We start from the raw sequence: 22,557 nt of genomic DNA, 5'->3' as shown, positions 1-22,557 counted from the left end.
GGCAAAATGATAACCTTCTTATTTCCATGAGTGGCCCCTAAGGCTTCAGGCTTCAGGTACTCCTGAAGACAGGTCTTTCACTGTTTTGCTCTCAGCAGTGATTTTATTTCCATTGTAGTTATCTTATATTCCACTTCCACGTGTTGAATTAGAACTAAAATTCTCTATGGAAGAAAAGTTATAATTAACCCCTGGATTCATTCAGCCGAGTTACAAAGGCGAGAGAGCAGGGCGCGTGTGTGCCGAATTTTCCTCTAGATGGCGCTCCAAGGCAAAGTTTCCCAGCCAGTTGCCTGGAAAGAAAGGGGGTGGATGGTGTTGATCTTACCAACATTCCATGAAAACGCTTCTTTTCTTCTAAGACAAGGAATACTGAGGCACGCACCCCACACTCTTTTCTTAAAAGAAACATCAGCAAGGCCAGTGTGTCTGAAAAGAGCCCTCTGATGAGGACAGACGTGTATTAGGGCTGTCTCCTTGCCTGCAGAGCTGTTAGTGCAAATAGTACTGCAGTCTCCCGTGTCTTTCTGTGACTGTGTATTTTTTCAAGCCCATTCATTGTCTCTAGGAATGGGAAGATGCATATTTGTGTGTCACTGATGAGCAAACCATGACACGAAGTACAACAGAGCAAGCAAATCACATGTAAGAATCAGCTTCCTAACCTTTAACTCTACAATCATTTCAAGCCCAGAAAATAGCTTGATTCAGAATTGTGTTTTGCAGAAGTATTCAAGCTCTTGTCTAGGTAACAAAAAGGTCTTGTCACTTTAAAAACTGAAAAGAAAGAGAACAAACTGCATTGTGGAATAGGCAATTTGATGTATAATGGTGGAAATTTAGTTCACTGGGAACCCTGTTAATGACTTATTAATTTATTACAAGCCTCTGGTGTAGAAGTCCAAATATTAAAATGAAAGTGTCAGTCTTATTCTTTGCTTCTAAAGAGAAATTTAGGTAGTTAAAAATTACCAAATATTTTTAATTCCTCCGATAAATGCAGTATGGAGTGCCAATTACTATTTGCAGTTAAAACAGGGAATAAAAACCTGCAGATAGATCAAGAATAATTATACAAATTCTCTTTATTTATAGAAGCTTGTAGAATAAATATTCCATCAAGCACATACATAATGAAAGATAATAAGCTCATTTCTTATATGTACAGTGTAAACCAGATAAAGGAACCGACCATGCTTTTGTTTGTATTCTGTAAAATAAAAAGGCATGTGGTGGTGCCAAGGTTGCAGAGACATTTTAAGGTTTTATAAATGATGTATGAGCTCTGACAGATTTTCCAGGGGGAAAAAAAAGGTTTCCTTAAGAGTCAGTATTCTTTACTATCCCATAAATGTACTCATTAGCACTTTGGGCCATGCCCTGTATCGTGTAGGGCTCAATAAAGATTCATTGAATGAGTGGATTTAGTTTAGGGTAATATTATTCAGGGAACTATGCTGCTCAGTGTCCAGTTTTTTCAAAAAACTGTAAAATGATGAACAACTATCGTTGCTAGAAATCTTGTTCTTTCTTCATATCACACTAAGGTTCAGCTAGGGTTCATATAGAATATTATGATCTTGCAGAATTCACTGGATATGAAAAGAGACGAGCACATGATCACATTAAAATTGATGGCGGTGCTGGTGGCTTGGTGCTGGTGGGGAAATGCAGGTAAACACTAATAATAACCAAGTATCGCGGCAAACACACTGACACCTCCTGACGTTTACGGTGGCTTCTTAAATCTTAAATGTGGAGGCAGTGCGTTTAAGTCCGTATTTGGATTGTCAACAAGGTTATTTTCAGAGATAAGCCAAGTCGTTTTACTGATAATTCAAACTAGAGAGCAGAAGGGACGTTTAGGAAGAAAAATCCATCCTGTTCACTAGCTTGAGGATAATGTGCTGTCCTCTGCCATTTTCAGGGAAGTCCTTGATTTTTGAGGTAGACAGTTTCTTCTGCAAGGAGATCTTAGAAACGCAATTAGAATTCCTTTCCCCCTTAACCCAAAGGACAGAACCAGTTGAATTTTCAAATAAAATATTTTTGCTCTATAACCAGACTCCTAATCTCAACAGAAATCTAATTTCTTTGTAGATTGTAATGTTGTAAGGTACAAAGAGATCTATGGTTTTATTCTGTAACCAACAACAAAGTAACAAACAATAATTGCATTTGTAATCATCAAACATCATTTTTACATTGTATTTCCTTATCAATATAAGTAATAACTAGTTATATTTATTTGAAAATAAATGGCAACATTATCCTAATAATACAATAAAATCTGCATATTAGAAAAACCAATTCTTTGTCATGTAAGTATACCTTGATTTCTGGTGTACCTTCAAAGGAAGCACATTTTTAATTGAGTAAAGGAGTGATTCTTTTATGTTTTTGCAGAATATCAGCACTGGGTGCTGTAAATTAACTAGGGAGCTAATCAATTTGAATACTGTGTCTAAATTACATTTAAGACTCCTGGCTTTTAATCATTTAAGAAGGTTTCTATTTTTATTCTCTCTGGCCACCTCTCAGAGCTCCAGTGAGGCACTCCATGCTTCTAGCTGACACTCCCTTTATCCACATTTATTTTACAAAAGGAAAAAGGCAAAGCAGCACATAATTAAGAAACTGGTGTGCTAATAATCAAACATACAATTGGGCAGAAGGATAATCCAATCCACTTCCTCACACAGGAGAGTAACCTCCATAACTCACTTTAAGCGCTGCCATTCATGAGTTATGGGTCATTCCCTTTCTAGTGAAAATAAATTCTCCCGCACCATCAGCCAGAGCTGAGTATTTTTCTTAGGACATGTAAATTGTATAAGTGTATGAACATAATCATGCTGGCATTTGGGGGGGAGTGCAAGCTCTTACCTGTGGACCCAGGCTTGTAAGGAAATGTGAATGGTTTCAGGGCTGCGGTTGCCTGGTTACAATATAGGATTTTTTATTAAAGTGAATTTATTCCTGAGATTTTTATGGTGTTGGTAAACTGCTTAATCTGTCGCTCTGTATTTTATGACTCCAGCCAAATCCTGCAGGTCAGGGAGACCCAGCAGCAGGGCCATGTTCATTTATCACAGCCTCTATTTCCCACAGCTTATGACTCAGTAGTGGCAGTTTCTTGAGGCTGAATGAAACTTGGCACCTACGGGTGTCAAGCTGGGGACTTTATAAAGTTTTAATTTTTTCACTAGTCTTGTGTTCAAGTTTAGCTCAGTGATGACTAGAGAAAATTTGGGTAAGTTTTGAAGAGGTCTCATATTCTCAAAATTCATCAATCTGGCTTCTTTGTGGCAGGTGAAGAGGACTGTCTCTCTGCACAATTGAAGTTTACCAGGTCATCTGCTTCATTTTCTGTGCTCACACACCGCATGTTCTATTCAGTTCACTTGTAGTTTATCATAAAATATAGACTATATTTCTCAACACGAAAACGCAGGCTGTCTTTATCCTCAAAAATAATAAACCATATTCTCAGTATTGAAAGCAAAAAGCATTAAATATCTAATATGTTTTTCCTTTTGTCTTTTTTTGAATTACACTATGCTTGCTATATACATACATGTAGCTTTGCTTTTGTATTACCTAAATTGAAGTAAAAATTCAACTTTTAAAGGCTTAGTAGATATTTACTCTTTTTCTACCATTTGTATTTGTTTTCATACATTTTATCGAAATATGAGAGCAGAGGTACATTGACCGATTTTTATTTGACCACATCATGACTTCCTGAGAATGAAATGAAGAGTATTGACAGATGCCGGAGGTTTGCTTTGAAATAGTCTAGCAAACAAACAAAACAGAACATGTGAAGGGATAAATGAATCAAGGCAGCAGAACGTGGCTTCCTGGTAAAGTTAGGTAACGAGTACTTGGGTATTCAATACAGTATTCTATTTTTCATATGTTTTTAACTTTACAAAATAGGTAATTTTTTAAAAATTAGAATAACAAGTAGGTTAAAATTAAGCAAGGAGGTAGTTAAAACTAACTAAAATTATTAAAGTCAATTCATTTTTTAAATTCATGCAACAAACATTTACTCAAACGTATATGCTTGTACCAGTTTTGAGAGGTTTCCCTGATAGCTCAGTTGGTAAAGAATCTGCCTGCAATGCAGGAGACCCCAGTTTGATTCTTGGTTCGGGAAGATCCCTGGAGAAGGGAAAGGCTCCCCACTCCAGTATTCTGGCCTGGAGAATTCCAGGGACTGTATAGTCCGTGGGGTGCCTGGCCATTCTGAGTCTTACATGAGTAAGCATTTGCGATATTATTTGAGATTCAGAGAGAAGTTGTGTCCAAAACATGACTTAGATATTTCAGTTTGATAATAAGTGCCTTCAAGAAGCTTCTGGTTGTAAAAGTATTTAAGTGTAGGCTGTAAGGTCTTCCCAACTCTGAACTTGATAAGCAAAGGATCACTGCAGACTTAAATCAGTGTTTAATTAAGGCCAAATCAATATTTGACTACATTCATCTTAAAAATGAAGAGAAGCAAATTTGATCAAAACTGTCCCACACCTTGTACACCTGAAACTAACACAACATTGTAAATAAACTATATCCAATAAAAAACAACAAAGAATCCAAGCTATCCTACTCCCATGGAAACTAGACAAACTACACCTGGTTTGCATTGTATCACATGCTTTGGTAAAGGAGCCGTGTAAACATGGTGTTGGTTGGTGGTCCCCTAACAACTGGCAAGGTTCTGGTTTCTGGACCTCAAAATAGGACTGAAGTGCCATTTCTTCAGCCTGGCAGATCCAAATATTGGCAGACAAACATTACTGTAAACACCAGTGTAGATCTAGATTTGGATGCAATCTAGATCTAAATCTAGAGGCAATAGTTTATCTAGCAGGGTTTCTTTTTTAATAATTTTATGTATACTTTTTGGCTGTGCTGGATCTGCATCGCTGTGTGGGCTTTTTTCTAGCTGCGGCGATCAGGGCCTACTCTCTAGTTGTGGTGCGTGGGCTTCTCATTGCAGTGGCTTTTCTTGTAGAGCAGAACATGGGTTCTAGGGCACACGGGCTTCAGTAGTTGCAGCTCCTAGGCTCCAGAGTACAGGCTCAATAATTGTGGTGCATGGGCTTAGTTGTTTAGCAGCATGTGGGACATTCCAGGGATTGAACCCAAGTCTCCTGGATTGGCAGGTGAATTCTTTACCACTGAGCCACCAGGGAAGCTTTCAAGGTTTTTTCTGCACAATGGAAGATTGCATTGTGAATACCTGTTATTCTCCCTCTGAGCTTTCATCACGCACTGTCTCTTGTTGGCAAAGAGAGGATCTTTTTTAAAAAGAAGATAGGATATGGCATCAAGTATAAATTTATTCATAAGCACTCTTGGTAAGCAAGTGAAATCTATTTCCGTCTGAAAGCCTGAGGAAGTCCTCTGCTTAAAACCATTGCTTTGGAGCAAATTGAATAGATTGGTATCCATCAACCTGCCCCCAGGATTTGCATGTTAATATGTGTGTGCTCAGTCATGTCCGACTCTTTGCAACCTCATGGACAGTAGCCTATCAGACTCCTCTGTCCACAGAATTCTCCAGGCAGGAATACTGGAATGGGTTGCCATTTCTTCATTTAGGGGATCTTCACAATACAGGGATCAAACTCACATCTCTTGTATTGGCAGGCAGGTTAAGCTCTTACATTAAAAGGTGGCCATTCCATCTTGAAGCGAAAAATAGAGTCCCAAAAAAAAAGCATGCTGGCTTGGCTGCAAATACCTGTGAAGCCCAAACATGTGCCTTAACAATTCTTTTATTATTCTGATCCACTCAACTGGGATGTAAGCTGAATTGGGAGGGTGATTGAGGCACCATTCTCATAGAACCTTCCGTCCTTGGTTAGGAGATCTAAGTTTCACGGACAGACACCGCATGTGACGGAGGGCCTAGCACAGCTGGACCAGCCGTCAGCATTGCAGTCTGGGGTGTTCTTTGGAAGACCTGAGCACTCTGTATGTGGAATTTACAATGAAACCCTCAATGAAACGAGCACTCTTTGGCTACAGAAAATTTGATTTTAATTATGTACCAAACAAAGGCCCCAGACAGGACCCCTGCAACACTGCATACCAGAAATGAAGAAATACGAGAAATTAAATGCTGCCTTACAGCCTCAAGCTCACATCACTCTTAGGGTATGAAGTCATGTTTAGATCAGTTGAGACATGATGACACAATTAGGGATTCGGCATGCAGAGTCTTCTAGAGGAGGCACTTCCTTGAGAAACCATGTTCTTCAAAACGCCTCAGAATGGTCTGAGCGGCCCTCTTTGCTCTTCTTGTTCAGAAGAAAGAAAGATGAAGAGGAGAAGACAGATTCTACAGAAGCCCATCACGTTCTCTGTCAGCCTCAGCCAGTCCCCTGATGGCTCCACGGCAGTGCCTGTCGCCAGGATCCATAGAGGAGCAGTTGAACCGAGGACCTTCCGGGACTATTAGGAATTTCCAGCACATCACTGGATTCCCTCCCTCTTAGTCCATCACCTGCCAGATCTCAGAATCAATAGGATGAACTTGGGAAATTTCTCATCATTCAGTACCTCTCACAGCTGAGTTCTGGCATCACTTTCTCAGATTCCCGCACTGCGGCTGCATAGGTGACAAGGGTCGTGCAGACCACGACACACCATCTCCAGAAACAAAGCAGGAGTGGCTAGCCACTTTCTCCATTGCTTTCTTCCACAGATTGCCACCAGTATTGTGATATTAATAGTTTCTCACTAGAAAAGGGGCATTGTTCTGGTGGGCACGCGGCATGACCAGACTATACACACGACAAGGGCCAGACATGCCTGTCTTCTTCAAGGCTCTGTTCTAGCCTGCAAAGGAGTACATGTTGAATCAACATTGCTCAATGAATGAATGAACGGACACTTTTTAGGATGTCACTATTTTATTCCAAGCTAGGACAGGTTGATAAGACATGGGCTTATTTCTAAAACAGAAAAGGACTTACACATACAAATTCTGGAGTGGGTAGCCTATCCCTTCCCCAGTGGATCTTCCCGACCCAGGAATAGAACCGGGGTCTCCTGCATTGCAGGCAGATTCTTTACCAACTGAGCTATCAGGGAAGCCCTAGGCATACATAATGTATATATATTCTAATGAATAAACATTCTTTAAGGAAATTTGCAGCACAAAGGAAAAAATCTAAAGTCACGTATGATCCAACTACTGGTAACATTTTGAGGTACATCCTGACAGTCTTTTTCTATGAATGTATTAAGACATTTTGTAAAGTTGGATTGTTGTACACAAACCATTGTATCTTTCTTTTCTTTCTAAACCTCATCTTAAATCACTATGTATTATTAGCCACATCTTGATGCACCAGAGCTGTGTTTGGCTGAAGATGTCCAGTGGCTCTGCAGTATTAACCTCTTACAATTCAAGAATAAACATCCATTGTTGAAAGTCCCCTGGTGACCTAGAGATTAGGATTCTGGGCTTTCACTGCCTTTGGCTCAGGTTCAGTCGCTGACTGGGGACCTGAGAGCCCCCAAGCTGCATGGTGTGGCCAGAAACAAAAGATAAAGAATAACCTTCGTGGTGGACTGAAGCACACTCCAAGTGATTCCTTAATACCCTGCCATCGTTCTGTTATCACATTCTCTTAAAAAGCTGCACAACTGCACATACTTTCACCTTAGTGGCTGGGCTGCACAGTGTGTGAGGACACAGACTCGGGAGTCAGGTTGCCTAGAGTCTAATCCTGTCTCCGTTTCATTCCAGTGGTGTAGTCTGGTGCTTCGAGATCTTCATCTGTAAAGTGGGAGAGATCAGAACAGTTTCTCCTTCAGAGAATTCTTGTAAAGATTAGACTTGTAAGGATTAGATGGGTACTTGAGGGTTTAGAACAGTGCCTGGCACATACTAAATGCTACAGAAGTGATATCTGTTGTCAGTATTATCCCAAGCCTCTCTTCTCAGATAGATCAATTACTTAACACACACTAGGGTTGGTTGGAGAAGACAATGACACCCCACTCAAGTACTGTTGCCTGGAGAATCCCACGGATGGAGGAACCTGGTGGGCTGCAGTCCATGGGGTTGCTAAAAGTCAAACACAACTGAGCAACTTCACTTTCACTTTTCACTTTCATGCATTGGAGAAGAAAATGGCAGCCCACTCCAGTGTTTTTGCCTGGAGAATCCCAGGGACGGCGGAGCCTGGTGGGCTGCAGCCCATGGGGTCGCACAGAGTCGGACACGACTGAAATGACTCAGCAGCAGCAGTAGCAGGGTTGGTCGCTCAGCTGTGTCTGACTCTGCGACCCCATGGACTGTAGCCCACCAGGCTCCTCTTTCCATGGAGAATTCTCCAGGCAAGAATACTGGAGTAGGTAGCCATTCCCTTCTCCAAGGGATCTTCCTGATCCAAGGATCGAGTCCAGATCTCCTACACTGCAGATGGATTCTTTACCATCTGAGTTACTGGGGAAGCTCACTAAGAACTGAATATTTTTGTTAAGTGAGTGAAGCCTCTATAGCACCATCTAATGTTATTATGGCTGTTGTTTTTTATACTTCTGGATTCTAAAGCCACAGGTGTTATTCGCTCAGTTGTGTCTGATTCTTTGTGACCCCATGAACTGCAGCCCACTTGGCTCTTCTGTCCATGAAATTCTCCAGACAAGAATACTGGAGTGGATTGTCATTCCCTTCTCCAGGGGGTCTTCCTGACCCAAGGATCAAACCTGGGTCTCCTGCATTGCAGGCAGACTCTTTACCACTGAGCCACCCGTAAAGCCCCAGAGTCAAAAAGCAACTGTCAATTTTTCTCTGGCCATCGTGTTCCTATGTTCCTCTGACTACCATACAGGATCAGCTTTGACATGGTGGCATATCCTCACTGGTTTGAATTTTATGTTGACTGAATGGTAGGAAATCACTGGCTAGTTTAAGAAACACTTCACCTCAGTTTTACTGTTTGGGTCCTCTGGAGTTCCAGTGATTATAGGCTCCAGTGGCTGGGGACAGAGTTATCCCAGCATACGTTTAACCCAGCAGAGGACTGTGACAGGAGACCTGCTCAGAGGGTAGTGACAGGCTTTTCTGGAGAGGGTGCCATGGACGCTAACTCTGTATGCCGTGGTTATCCTTTTACTTAGATATATGATATTCCCTGCTTTACATTTCTGATATGGGCCATGAGGGAATACAGGTGACAGTGTAGAGTAAAATAATGGTCAATAAAACCCATTATTGGGTAACAGGTAGTTACAGGATCAGTAGCAGCAAACATATCATTTTATTTGAAAATAAAAATAGAATTAAGCATAGGAGAAACACATTAAAATGTACTTCCTGCTGCCACTCTGTTTTCCTTTGAAAGTATATTGTCTTCAGCAGGCAGTTGACTTTTCCTCCCCAATGCGTGTCAAGTGTAGGTCAGGATGGATAGGACTAGAAAGAAGATGGATGGGGTGGGGGAGGGGCAAATGGACACTTAGTGGCAGGTGGACACATCTCAGGCCTGACGAGCCTCAGAAACCATTTACCAGGCAGCTTTAAATCACAGTCAAGAGATAGGTGCTGCTTCAGTAACTCAGGTATCACAGCCAAGAGAGGTAAATGTGCTTCATGTGTCTGTGCTGCACTTCAGGGATTCTTTATTGGCAGGACCTGGAGATGGGCTCCATGGCCTTTGAACACCATGAAGTTATAGAATAATTTCTGGGAAGGTCCATGGTTTTTATTAAATTATCAAAAATATCCATGATCCAAATAGTTTAAGAGCTAAATGCTGGATTTCCAAGAAGGGGGCAGGGTAGTCGACTGTGTAAGACATTAAAGTATATTCCATCATAGTAATGGGTGATAACTGATAGCTTAAAAATGATTCCGGATTTTGAACTTGAGTCTATTACATGGCATTGGATTTTATCTTCTAATTAAATTTCTAGTTGAATTATCTTATGTTGACATTATCCCATCCCTATTCTTACTGTTCCAATTCATCAGCTCGTTCTAAACAGTAGCATTTTCACAGGCAACAATCTCTCTAAATTTCAGTGCATCTTCATTGTGCTTACAGCACTGATTTCCAGAATACATTGTATAATTATTTCATGCTTGATAGACTTTCAGGATTTACTTAGTATTAGCAAGATCCAAACCCAATGAAACTGTCTTACAGTTTCAAGATGACAGAGAAAGACACTTGCATCCCTTTCTCCTTTCAAAAAACACCCCTAAAATAACAAGGAGTGTAAGAAATGGACACAAATTCCACTGTTTTCATGGAGGGAGGATGATTTGTAGATTAACAAAGAAAAGGACGGTCCGACCCAAATGCCTTCAGCATGAGAGGGTAGGGAAGGGGTACACATGCAAAGCAGTACTCACCTAGAAGCTGTCAAAGCTCAGGCACTGGAAGGACCAGATACCACAAAAATGGGGTGAGTGGGAGTGAGGGACGATGAAAACACTGATCCCCCAAATTTCCATCCCCTCCCCCCATAGTCCAAGAACTACTCTTCCCCTTGTCTATGCAGGAAGCCCGAGTATTTGCCAGAGAGACTGAGCCCCAGACTTGGGGACACCGGTAAAAGAAAAGTTAGGTGAGTCGCACCTTGAAAGTAAGAGAATGAAGTGAAAGTCTCCATCACGAGAGTGAGAAGCCACATACCCTTTTCTCAGAATTCCAACACCTGTATTTATGCTACTTCCGAGCAAGAGATTGGAAAATCCAGAGGAAGAGTTTAGAGTACCTACACTGGCATGTGGGGGTCTACGGCCGGACCAACTGGCCATGTGCTCACCAGTGATGAGATCAGCCATGTATAGACACCACCTGCATGCATGGGTGTGTAGTGGATGTATACTCCCATGAGTAAGTAGACTAGCAGGGGTATCAGGCATTTGAGGAAACCGCCAAACACAGAGATAAGCAGTTGAGAAGAAATAGGCAATTCAGGGAGCAGAAGACAATTTCAAAGGAATTATAATTAATAACTTCAGAAGAGAAGAGACCATAATGCATCCATGTAAGGAGAACAGTATGATGTTACAAAAGGAGCAGCAAAAAAAAAAAAAAAGGAGCAGCAGACAGGAAAATGCTTGTAAATTTAAAATGTTATTACCCCGGACAGTAAGAGGAGAAAAGTCAATATGAGCAATGGGAAAGAAGAAATGGAAAATAAGGAAATGAATATAAGAAGTCCAATGTCAAACCAATTGGAGTGCCATTCAAATAGGACAGAAAAAATAATGAAGTTGAAATTATTAAGGGGGAAAAAAAAAAAGATGACAAGATCATTGTGCTGAAGAAAATGACCCTTCACATGGAAAAGGTTTACCAAGCAATGATGAGGGAAAGTCCCAGACCAAAGAAGATTTTTGTGAAATTGGCAAACCCCAGGCGTAGAGAGAAGCTTCTAGAAGAGAGAAAATCAAGTACCATTCAAAGGATTAGGAACAAGAATGATTTATGCATTTATTGCTTGTAGACTTTTGGATAGCAGCCATCCTGATTGGCGTGTAATGGTACCTCATTGTGGTTTTGATTTGCATTTCTCTTATAATGAGTGATGTGGAGCATCTTTCCATGTGTTTGTTAGCCATCTGTATGTCTTCTTTGGAGAAATGTCTGTTTAGTTCTTTGGCCCATTTTTTGATTGGGTCATTTATTTTTCTGGAATTGAACTTCAGGAGTTGCTTGTATATTTTTGAGATTAATCCTTTGTCTGTTTCCTCATTTGCTATTATTTTCTCCCAATCTGAGGGCTGTCTTTTCACCTTACTTATAGTTTCCTTTGTTGTGCAAAAGCTTTTAATTTTCATTAGGTCCCATTTGTTTATTTTTGCTTTTATTTCCAATATTCTGGGAGGTGGGTCATAGAAGATCTTGCTGTGATTTATGTCAGAGAGTGTTTTGCCTATGTTCTCCTCTAGGAGTTTTATAGTTTCTGGTCTTACATTTAGATCTTTAATCCATTTTGAGTTTATTTTTGTGTATGGTGTTAGAAAGTGTTCTAGTTTCATTCTTTTACAAGTGGTTGACCAGTTTTCCCAGCACCACTTGTTAAAGAGATTGTCTTTTTTCCATTGTATATCCTTGCCTCCTTTGTCAAAGATAAGGTGTTCATAGGTTCGTGGGTTTATCTCTGGGCTTTCTATTCTGTTCCATTGATCTATATTTCTGTCTTTGTGCCAGTACCATACTGTCTTGATGACTGTGGCTTTGTAGTAGAGTCTGAAGTCAGGCAGGTTGATTCCTCCAGTTCCATTCTTCTTTCCCAAGATTACTTTGGCTATTCGAGGTTTTTTGTATTTCCATACAAATTGTGAAATTATTTGTTCTAGTTCTGTGAAAAATACCGTTGGTAGCTTGATAGGGATTGCATTGAATCTATAGATTGCTTTGGGTAGAATAGCCATTTTGACAATATTGATTCTTCCAATCCATGAACACAGTATGTTTCTCCATCTGTTTGTGTCCTCTTTGATTTCTTTCATCAATGTTTTATAGTTTTCTGTGTATGGGTCTTTTGTTTCTTTAGGTAGATATACTCCTAAGTATTTTATTCTTTTTGTTGCAATGGTGAATGGTATTGTTTCCTTAATTTCTCTTTCTGTTTTTTCATTGTTAGTATATAGGAATGCAAGGGATTTCTGTGTGTTAATTTTATATCCTGCAACTTTACTATATTCATTGATTAGCTCTAGTAATTTTCTGGAAGAGTCTTTAGGGTTTTCTATGTAGAGGATCATGTCATCTGCAAACAGCGAGAGTTTCACTTCTTCTTTTCCTATCTGGATTCCTTTTACTTCTTTTTCTGCTCTGATTGCTGTGGCCGAAACTTCCAACACTATGTTGAATAGTAGTGGTGAGAGTGGGCATCCTTGTCTTGTTCCTGATTTCAGAGGAAATGCTTTCAATTTTTCACCATTGAGGGTGATGCTAGCTGTGGGTTTGTCATATATAGCTTTTATTATGTTGAGGTATGTTCCTTCTATTCCTGCTTTCTGGAGAGTTTTAATCATAAATGAGTGTTGAATTTTGTCAAAGGCTTTCTCTGCATCTATTGAGATAATCATATGGTTTTTATCTTTCAATTTGTTAATGTGGTGTATTGCGTTGGTGGGAATGCAAACTAGTACAGCCACTATGGAAAACAGTGTGGAGATTTCTTAAAAAACTGGAAATAGAACTACCATATGACCCAGCAATCCCACTTCTGGGCATACACACTGAGGAATCCAGATCTGAAAGAGACTCGTGCACCCCAATGTTCATCACAGCACTGTTTATAATAGCCAGGACGTGGAAGCAACCTAGATGCCCATCAGCAGATGAATGGATAAGGAAGCTGTGGTACATATACACCATGGAATATTACTCAGCTGTTAAAAAGAATTCATTTAAATCAGTTCTAATGAGATGGATGAAACTGGAGCCCATTATACAGAGTGAGGTGAGCCAGAAAGATAAAGAACATTACAGTATACTAACACATATATATGGAATTTAGAAAGATGGTAACGATGGCCCTATATGCAGGGCAGAAGAAGAGATGCAGAAGTACAGAACAGACTTTTGAACTCTGTGGGAGAAGGGGAGGGTGGGATGTTTCAAAAGAACAGCATGTATATTATCTGTGGTGAAACAGACCACCAGCCCAGGTGGGAGGCATGAGACAAGTGCTCGGGCCTGTTGGGCTGGGAAGACCCAGAGGAATCGGATGGAGAGGGAGGTGGGATGGGGGACCGGGATGGGGAATTCGTGTAACTCTATGGCTGATTCATATCAATGTATGACAAAACCCACTGAAAAATAAAAAATATATAAAAAAATAAAAAAATTAAAAAAAAAAGAATGATTTATGCTTCGCTAAGGCAACTTTGGAAGTTAGGAAACAATAGAGCTGTCCTTCAAAATTCTGAGTGAAAATGTTGCAACCTAGAATTGTTAGGCAAGCCAATGATTGAGTAGGAGAATAGATTAAAGACATTTCAGTTGTGCAAAGCCTCAAAAAAAAAAAATCAACTTTCTCAGTGTTAAAGAAGTATTAACATCCTTTCTGAAGAAGCTACTGGCAGATATGTTCCTGCAAACATAGAGAAAACGAGGCAAGAGGGAGATGTGGGAGGTAGGAGACAGGAAACCAGCCCCAGGAGGGGGACGCTGGCAGCAGACAAGAGAATCCAGGGCAAATATCAGCGCTGGGCCAAAGCAGGGAACCCCAGGACAGGAAGGGACCTGTCAAAGGTGTGACTGTTCAGAGTTGTGTAGGATGTAAGTTCACTTAGATGTTGAAAGAAATCTTAACTCCAGGAAGCTAAACATCTACATAACAAAGGATGTAATCATTGGATACTGAGTGGATAATATTTACAGATTGATCATCAGGTAGGCACTTTGAGACCCGGGGCACTTACGTTTCTTTGTGCCTCGGTTTCCTCACCTTAACTGGCAGACAGTAATAGTTCCTGCCTGTTACAAGAAGGAAGTTGCCAGGCCTCCCTGTCCCTCACTGTCTCCTGGAGTTTGCACAAGTTCATGTTCATGCCTCGGTGATGCCATCCAGCCATCTCATCATCTGACACCCTCTTCTCCTGCCCTCAATCTTTCCCAGCATCAGGGACTTTTCCAATGAGTTGTCTGTTCACATCAGATGACCAAAATACTGGAGCTTCAGCTTCAGCATCAGTCCTTCCAGTGCATATTCAGGGTTGCTCTCCCTTAAAATTGACTGGTTTAATCTTCTTGCTGTCCAGGGTACTTTGAGGAGTCTTCTCCAGCACCACAGTTTGAAGGCATCAATTCTTTGGCATTCTGCCTTCTCACAACCATATGTGACCACTGGGAAGACCATAGCCTTAACTATAGCCTTTGTTGGCAGAGTAATGTCTCTGCTTTTCTTTGTTTATGCAAAAGTAGGAAGTCAAGATATACCTGGAGTAACAGGCAAGTTTGGCCTTGGAGAACAAAATGAACCAGGGCAAAGGTTAACTGAATTCTGCCAAAAGAATGCACTAGTCACAGCAAATATCCTTTTGCAATAACACAAGAGACGACTTTACACACGGACATCACCAAATGGTCAATACCGAAATCATATTAATTACATTCTTTGTAGCCAAAGATGGAGAAGTATGTTAAATGATTATGGTTCTCTTAGGATGGTGTCTGTCACACAGGAAGGACTGTAGTCACATGGGAAACCCCTGAATAACCAAGGGCTACTGACATGCACCTACTATACAGTAACATGGAGGAAAATTAGACAAAATTACCTACCAAATTAGACAAAAAAAGAAAATGGAAAGTGCTTGCCTTTCGGAATCAGGATAAGGGAAGGATGAGGGACTATTGGTTTCGGTTCTAAGTTTCTAACTACAATTGAATTTTTAAAAACTATTGCAAATAATGCCTTCAATAAAGTAAAATTAACTTAAAACCAACAGCCAGCTCTGAATTTTAAAATGACGGACACACACTGCTTAGATATGGATTACTTAATCCTGCCCAAATAGTTTATAAACATTCCTATTTACTATGCAGATGAAATTATATGTATTATGAAATTATATGTAGATGAAATTATGTGTAGAAATCTTTTAAAATAAAATTGTCGACACAGAAACTTTATCATTCAGTTATTTCTGCAATAAAAACATAATTAACTAAAAAACAAAGTGTTTGTTGCTATAAGAGAACTGTCTCACAGATATTAGCTAGTGATCCTAGATGTGGAGACAAAGCGCACATGAAAAGGGAAGCAGTGTGAACTCTCCCTTTCCCCTTCTCCTGCCCTCTGATAAAGATTTTAATGAGTACTGAAAGGGGAGGCTTACAAGTTAAAGGGGAGGGGGGAGGCAAAAAGGCCTTAGATCAAGCAAATGCATAGCCCTGCATTTCTATAAGTTCACTTTCTCTTCTAAACTAATGAAAGGCCAGCGGGAATCAGAGCACTGCTTCTCTTGGTTATGTAGTTCATCACCCTGCTTCCCAAAGATATCACACCACACCCATGCATTTCACAAGCAAGCTACCGGAGGATCATGAGGAAAAGAGTCGCATGTAATGGATTCCCCACCTGATCCAATGTCTGGATCGCCTGATCCTCTGCCGAATTCTAGTTTTCAAGATGGGCACTGCTTATCTGAAATTCCACCTGTCCTCCAAACTAATGTGAATTAAGGTATTTATAAGATAACTTCTAGAATATTATCATATAACAATTTGAGTACTTCTAAGTTGCTTTTTCTAATAGACAAACACACACACACACTTATGTTTTAAGGCATTTTCTCTTGCCTACTTTCATTTAAATGGCATCTGGTGGCTACATCACTCAGTTCTAAACTCATCCCCTCTCTCTCCCTACCCCTAGATGCTCAGCGTTTTGAAACATCGAATCACAAAACACATTTTGCTCCAAGCCTTTGCCAGACGGTCACTATCTAGACAGCACAGCTTCTTCTCTAAAAAGAAAACAAAATAGTCTGAGCTCTGTCCTGGAGTGCCAGCCAGCGCGGGCCACCTGCCAGCTAATTCATCACCACGGGGCCCCTGGGCTGTGCAGCCCACCACCCAACTCACTAGTCGAAGGGGTGGCAGTTAATCATTCCCTTAAATGATGTGGGTATGAACAGAGCTGATGGCCGCTCAGCAGACGAGCCTCAGCCTTCCTCCCTGCCCCAAGCAGTGACTGTGGCCATTTTCCCATCTTCCCAGACCGCCGGGTTTCAAGAGATTCTGACCGAGGTGGAAATTTTAGCGGTGATTGTGGGATGCCTGTGTCATGACCTCGACCACAGGGGAACCAACAATGCCTTCCAAGCTAAGTAAGTGTTCTAATTGTTGTTATTTTAATGCATTTGCCTTTCTGTTCAGAGCCAAAGGTGACGCGCGCGCTAAGGAGTAAAGCATTAATTTCTGGCGTCTGAGGCCAAGGCCACGCAGGCCTGAGCGCGGATGTCACGAGGCTCATCCATCTTTATAATTCCTTATTCCTCTTTTAATTGCAAATTTGCCCTTCATGTCATGCTTGTTGATTTGGTCTGTCTCTGTTGACCTCAGTCGGATAACAAAGCTCAGATTTTTAAAGGGCCTATTTTTTTTTTCCCCTCTCTGAATGTTTGCCTTCAGGGGATCATAGGTTTCTTGGATTTGCTACCCTGGAAGTCTGGTTTTGAGACTATTAAAATAAAAGTGGAAATTTTATGAAACAAAAGATCTCCTCCTTCCCCAGTAGAATTTCTTCCAGGTTCTTTTGATGTTGGGTGTTGTATAAACTGCAGTGAGATGGAGTGACGTTGGAGGAGGAAGAGGGTCTCTGCCCCTGCCAAGCCTCATCCCGCAGAAAAGTGGGAAACAAGAAAAGCAACTCCACCAACACAGGGGATGTGGAGGTGTGCGCGGTGCAGGGACAGAGCGGTCTGTCCCTGAGCAAGTAGGACAGGCCCGGGAGGCCCTTGCTTGGCAGCTCACCCTGGCGCTGAGGCCACAGAACTTACGGGTGCTGGAAATAAGACCAAGACCCAGGTCTCCTGGCTCTCGTGTTCAGGTTCCAGTTTAACGTGCTTTTTACTACCTGTCTGCAAACAACATGATATGAGACTTCAGAGGCTCAAGAGAAAAACGTTTGGGGATGGAGAGACTAAGGAATCTTCAACAAAGAGGTAAGACTAGCTTTCAGGTGACCAGTTTCCAAGCCCCCGGAGCAGGTCTTCTTCTATGATCTGAAATCCCAGAGACCCACGGTGTGTCAACAGGTACCTTTCGGCTCACCACTTTTTTCCCTGTAACACCTACATTCTAAGGCCTTGGAGCCCTGGGCCTTTTTGTTTGCTCCTGATCTAGCAGATAAATATCGACTGTGTGCCCTCTATCCATCCTGAATGCAGAAGCCCATCACTTCAACCTGCACTTTTCCGTGTCGTGTAATTTCCAGACCCTCTTACCTTTCTGTGACAGCGACTCTGCAAAAACTCAGCTCTGGCTCAATCTAACAATTCAGCTTCTTGCTCTTCTGTCCAGACTTTTAAAGGCTTTGGGAGAAAGTGTCACAGCTGTGAGCCTGAGGCATACCCAATAGGTATTCTCCCAACTCGGCTAGGGGCTCAGCACTCCTCACCAGGCTCTCTGGGTCCCTAGCCAGCTCCGTGCCCCATTCTGATCAGCAGTTATAGATACCAAATATTCCTCCTCCTAAACCACCTTCTATTCCACCACCTCCCCCCATGCAGCTTGCCTCCCCCTTCACTGAGAAAATTGAGGCCATCAATCGAGAACTCCCTCAATTTCCTCCCCTGCCATGAACGAACTTATCTGTCTGGCCCCATCCTTTCCTCCTTCCCTCCTATCTCTGTGAAAAGGCTGTCCCTCCTCGTGTCTGAGGCTAATCCTTCCACCTCAGCGTTGGATCCCTTCCTCCCTCCCTCCTCCAGGACCTGGCTCCATCCATCTTCCTCTCTCTGCCCTGTATCTCCCATCCTATTAATATGAACAGTTCTCCCCATCTTGAAAAACCCACCTCCATCCCTGCTTCTCCCTCAAGCTTCCGCTCCATTTCTCCTCTTTCCTTTCCAGCCAGTCTTCTTGGAAAGTCATCTGTCCCTTGTCTTCACTTCCCTCCCACACAGCTTCCAGGCCTGCCCACCAGGGGAGCAGCCCTCAGTAACGCCACCAATGACCCCTTTTCCCAAAGCCACAGGACACTCTTCTGGTCCTTCTTTCTTGATCCTTCTTGCCATGACACTGTTTGTGATGCTCTCCTCCAAAGAGCTCTCTTTCTTCCTTTGTCTGGGAGAGAGACAACTTCACCCACCTTTCTAGCCTTTCTTCTCAACTTGCTCCTCCTGCCCCAGCCTTCACTACACACGTTCTCTCCTCTTCTGCTCTGCTTTACTTTTCATGCTGGGCCACCTGCTGATCGGCCCCAAACCCATACCTATGGACCATAATTCTCTACTAATTTCTACACTTCTTCCAGCTGCTTGAAGAGCTCCTCCTATCTGAAGTCTCATCATCACCACAACCCCAATCTTTATCTCTACACCCCATCCTTTCCCTATTATTCTCCATCCCAATGAATGGCACCACCAGACGTCCACAAGTCACTCAGATCTCCTCGGAGTTGACATCTCTGCATTCTTACAGTAACCACTGCTTCTCTGCATCCCTCAGATTCCTACAACCCACAGCCCAACTCTCCTCCTCCAGTCTTCCCTACCTTGGAGCTCCAGAATATTCTTTTTTAATTCACAAATCTGATCGGATTGCTCCCCTACTTAAAAGACATTCACTGGCCTCTTGTGACTCTCAGGATAATGTTCAAATTCCTTCATTTAGCCCGTAATGCCTTTTTCAATCCAGCTCCTGCCCGATTCTCCAGCACAGCACTCACACTTGCCACCCCACCCTCACCTATGCATCCAGGTTCAGACACAAGGGGTTACTTAAAGTGCTCGATAGGGTCCAGCTAGTTCTGTTTTCTCTGCTCATGGTCTGCTGTTTCCCCAGCCCAGAATGCCCTTCTTCTTTCCCCCAGCCTCCTCTGAAAACTCCACCCACCCCCCCCCCAGATTCCATCCCTGATGACCTTCCCTGCATCAATCTTCTGTGCCCACATCATGCCCTGGCTATGCTTTTTCAAAATTGCACATCTCACACCACATTAGTTGCTGATTAACAGGTGTTTCTCCCCTTCTCCTTCAGTACCTATGATGTGTACAAGTCTCAAGAGCGTGATAAACCCACAGGGAATGTTTGCTGAGTGAATGAATGATAAATGTGTGAATGGATGAGGCTTTAACTATTTTAATAATTGCTTTTCAGTTAAGTTTCCTGCTTTCTTAAACAAGTGCGATCTTTTACGGATTATTATAAAACACGGCTTTTACATACCTTGGTTTGATGTTGTACTGACAATAGCGTCCCTGGGGCCTGCTGAAGTGTAAACTGTATAATACACTTTGACTATAGGGTCTGACAGTTCCTTATGTTTGAGCTCCTGGCCTGTGTTTTGTTATTATGAGTATTTTAGGGTACCCTTCTCTCAGGCCAATGGCACCATCGTCACTGTGTCTTCCTGGAGCACCCTACCGTCCTGCCACTTACACATAAAGAATTGTGTCTATGAAGCAACAGTGAGCAACTTGTAGGTTCTTTTAAAAAGAGTCAAGTGCGCAATGTATGTACTCAGATTACAAACGCCTCCACCCTGGAGAGAGCCTGTGTATCAGACCAGGAGAGCCAGGCCTTCTTGCTAATTGACCTCTCAGCTCGTTGGCCCAAGACCACACACCGAATCCAAACCCAGCTAATCACATCTTATCTCCCAGGAGTCTGGTCCTGGATTACCATGGTATCGACTCGGTTAGCTGTTGAGGTCCAAGCTGCAGGTCCATGGAGACCTGGACACCGAGGCTGCATTTGGGGAAACCGGTGATGAACAGATTCCGAGTGAATAAGAGAAGCAAGAGAGCAAATCTGCAGAGAGAAGAAAGTCAGTATTCAGAAAGGTGCAGAGAAGATACTGTACAATTCTAGAGGAAGACAGAGATCCCTGGTTTCCATGTCTGCCCCTACTTCCAGGAAATCCAGCCATGCTTGTGACAATGGGGCTTGCTCAGAGATCCTGGTTGCATTTAATCAACTTTTTTTTTTAAGTGAAAGTGGTTTTAATTCATTTCCATTCTTTGCTGTGAGTGGTCCCTGAGACAAGGAGAAGAATTGCAGTTATTTGTTGTTTACTATCTCAAGCACTCAACTAATATCCCTGTAGCTAGATATTTTTGTCTCCATCTTACAGAGGGAATTGGGCCTCAGTAAAGTAAGTGACTTGCCCAAATTCACCCATCCAGAAGGTGGCAGAGTAGTGTTTGTACTTGGGCTATCTGACTCCAAGGGCCGTTTTTTAACCACTTTATCCCACCCTCTTTCATGACTTGTGGTATTTATTTTAGGCTTTTGAATTTCCAGTTTATTGGTTGGCTTATGATATATGTGAGCTCTGGAAAACTAAGATGCATTTTGACATCCAGAAAATCAAGACGTGGAGCTGTAAAAATTGTAGAACTCAACTAGATATTGGTAGTCATATTCCTTAATTTTCAAAATTTTTTTCATATGTCTTTGTTTTTAAAAATTGGAAACTGAGGTCTCCAAATCTCAAGTGATTTGGGTAATACCGAACAGTTTCCACACATATGAGATAGCTATGATATCTGTGATACTAGAATTCAAAATAACTTTTTTGCATCCTCACACCACATGATCAAATCTATGCATTCCAAGACGGTCTGAGCTGTTTCCTCACAGTGGTTGGCCTTTTACAGTTTGCCAGCCCATGGGGCGTCCATCAGCCCTGCCGCTCCCGCGGAGTCTCATTTGAGCTTAGCATACCAGATGCCATCACCACTCCACCTCAGTTACAGTTTTCCTCAATAAACGCTGAAAAGAGACCCTTTGACATCATGGTGAAGGAACTACCATTTTACTGATTAGGATAAGATTTACTCAGCAAGTTTGCCATTGTTTAGGAAGATCCCTCAGAAGAAACCTATATCCTTATTTCCTTACTTATCCCCATCAACTGAGTGCTTTCTAGATTCGAGGCACTGTGCGAGGAATTGTGGGGGAAATAAGAAGTGTAACAAATAGTCGCTTTCCTTAAAGTATTCACCCTCTAATTCCAGCCTTTTAAGTGATTTGGAAATGGGATTTAAATGCACCAATTATTATGTGACAAAGCATATGCTACCTTTTTTTTTTTTTTTTTCATATATAAGGCTATAAAGAAACAGGAGACATTTAGCAAGGGACAAATTACTATATAAAATGCAAAATGCCTCCACAATAAAAAGTTGTGATTTTAGTCACAGCACAGTGTGATTTATTCTCTTAGCCTTTCTGATAAGTGAGCCTTCGCATTTTCATATTTTATTCTTAATTTTAAAGTATTGGAGTGCGTGCAGCGCATGATCAATAGGTAGAGAGGGCAGCGATCCCATGGCGCTCTGGAACTGCTCTGTTAACACCTCTCTCCTATTTTCTCCAGGGACAGTGTTTCCCACTCATTGCCCTTCCTATTACAGCTGCCCCTGATGATTAAATATCAGTACCAAGCAGCTTTGTAGTATATTCTCCTAGGAGACTTCCTCTATTCATTTCTAGCATAATCTCTTATACTCATTTCTTGGGAATGAAAACCCATCTTGTCGCTTTCGGCCAGGTCCCAGAAGTGAAATACGGGGGCACATTAATCTGCCGTGACAGCCTAATCCCATTCCTCCCCACCTCCCAACAATTCTCAATTTCCTAATTACCTTCAGTAGTTTTCCTTCTGAAAGTTTCCTGTAAGCCATGGCAGCACACTTCCATTAAGTCTCTTTTTCAAAGAATATGCATATCCAGGGAAGTTATGAGGGTCCATAGCTCACAGTTATGAAATTTCCTTTTGCACGCTTATTTTTGGTGCCTGTGCAAAGTGCCAAATGCCTAGGGGGGAGAGCCATTTTCACACTGACTTTCCTTTTATCTAAGTTTCTCCTCAGCGTGCTGC

The 22,557-nt window shown here is 41.9% G+C and overlaps 1 protein-coding gene across 1 annotated transcript in view; it reads left to right on the top strand.

The window, feature by feature from the left end:
- The window catches only part of PDE11A (phosphodiesterase 11A), a 426,109-nt gene that overhangs the window by 330,721 nt on the left and 72,831 nt on the right, over positions 1–22,557 (top strand). The window contains exon 13 of the mRNA XM_065929000.1: positions 16,725–16,834. Coding sequence (XP_065785072.1) covers positions 16,725–16,834 — 110 coding nt within the window. The remainder of the gene's footprint in view (positions 1–16,724; positions 16,835–22,557) is intronic.

This window comes from Muntiacus reevesi, chromosome 3 (genome assembly GCF_963930625.1).
Source record: "Muntiacus reevesi chromosome 3, mMunRee1.1, whole genome shotgun sequence".
Classification (NCBI taxonomy): Eukaryota; Metazoa; Chordata; class Mammalia; order Artiodactyla; family Cervidae; genus Muntiacus; species Muntiacus reevesi.
Note: the sequence above shows the minus strand (reverse complement) of the source record. Positions and strands in the feature narration are given on the sequence as shown.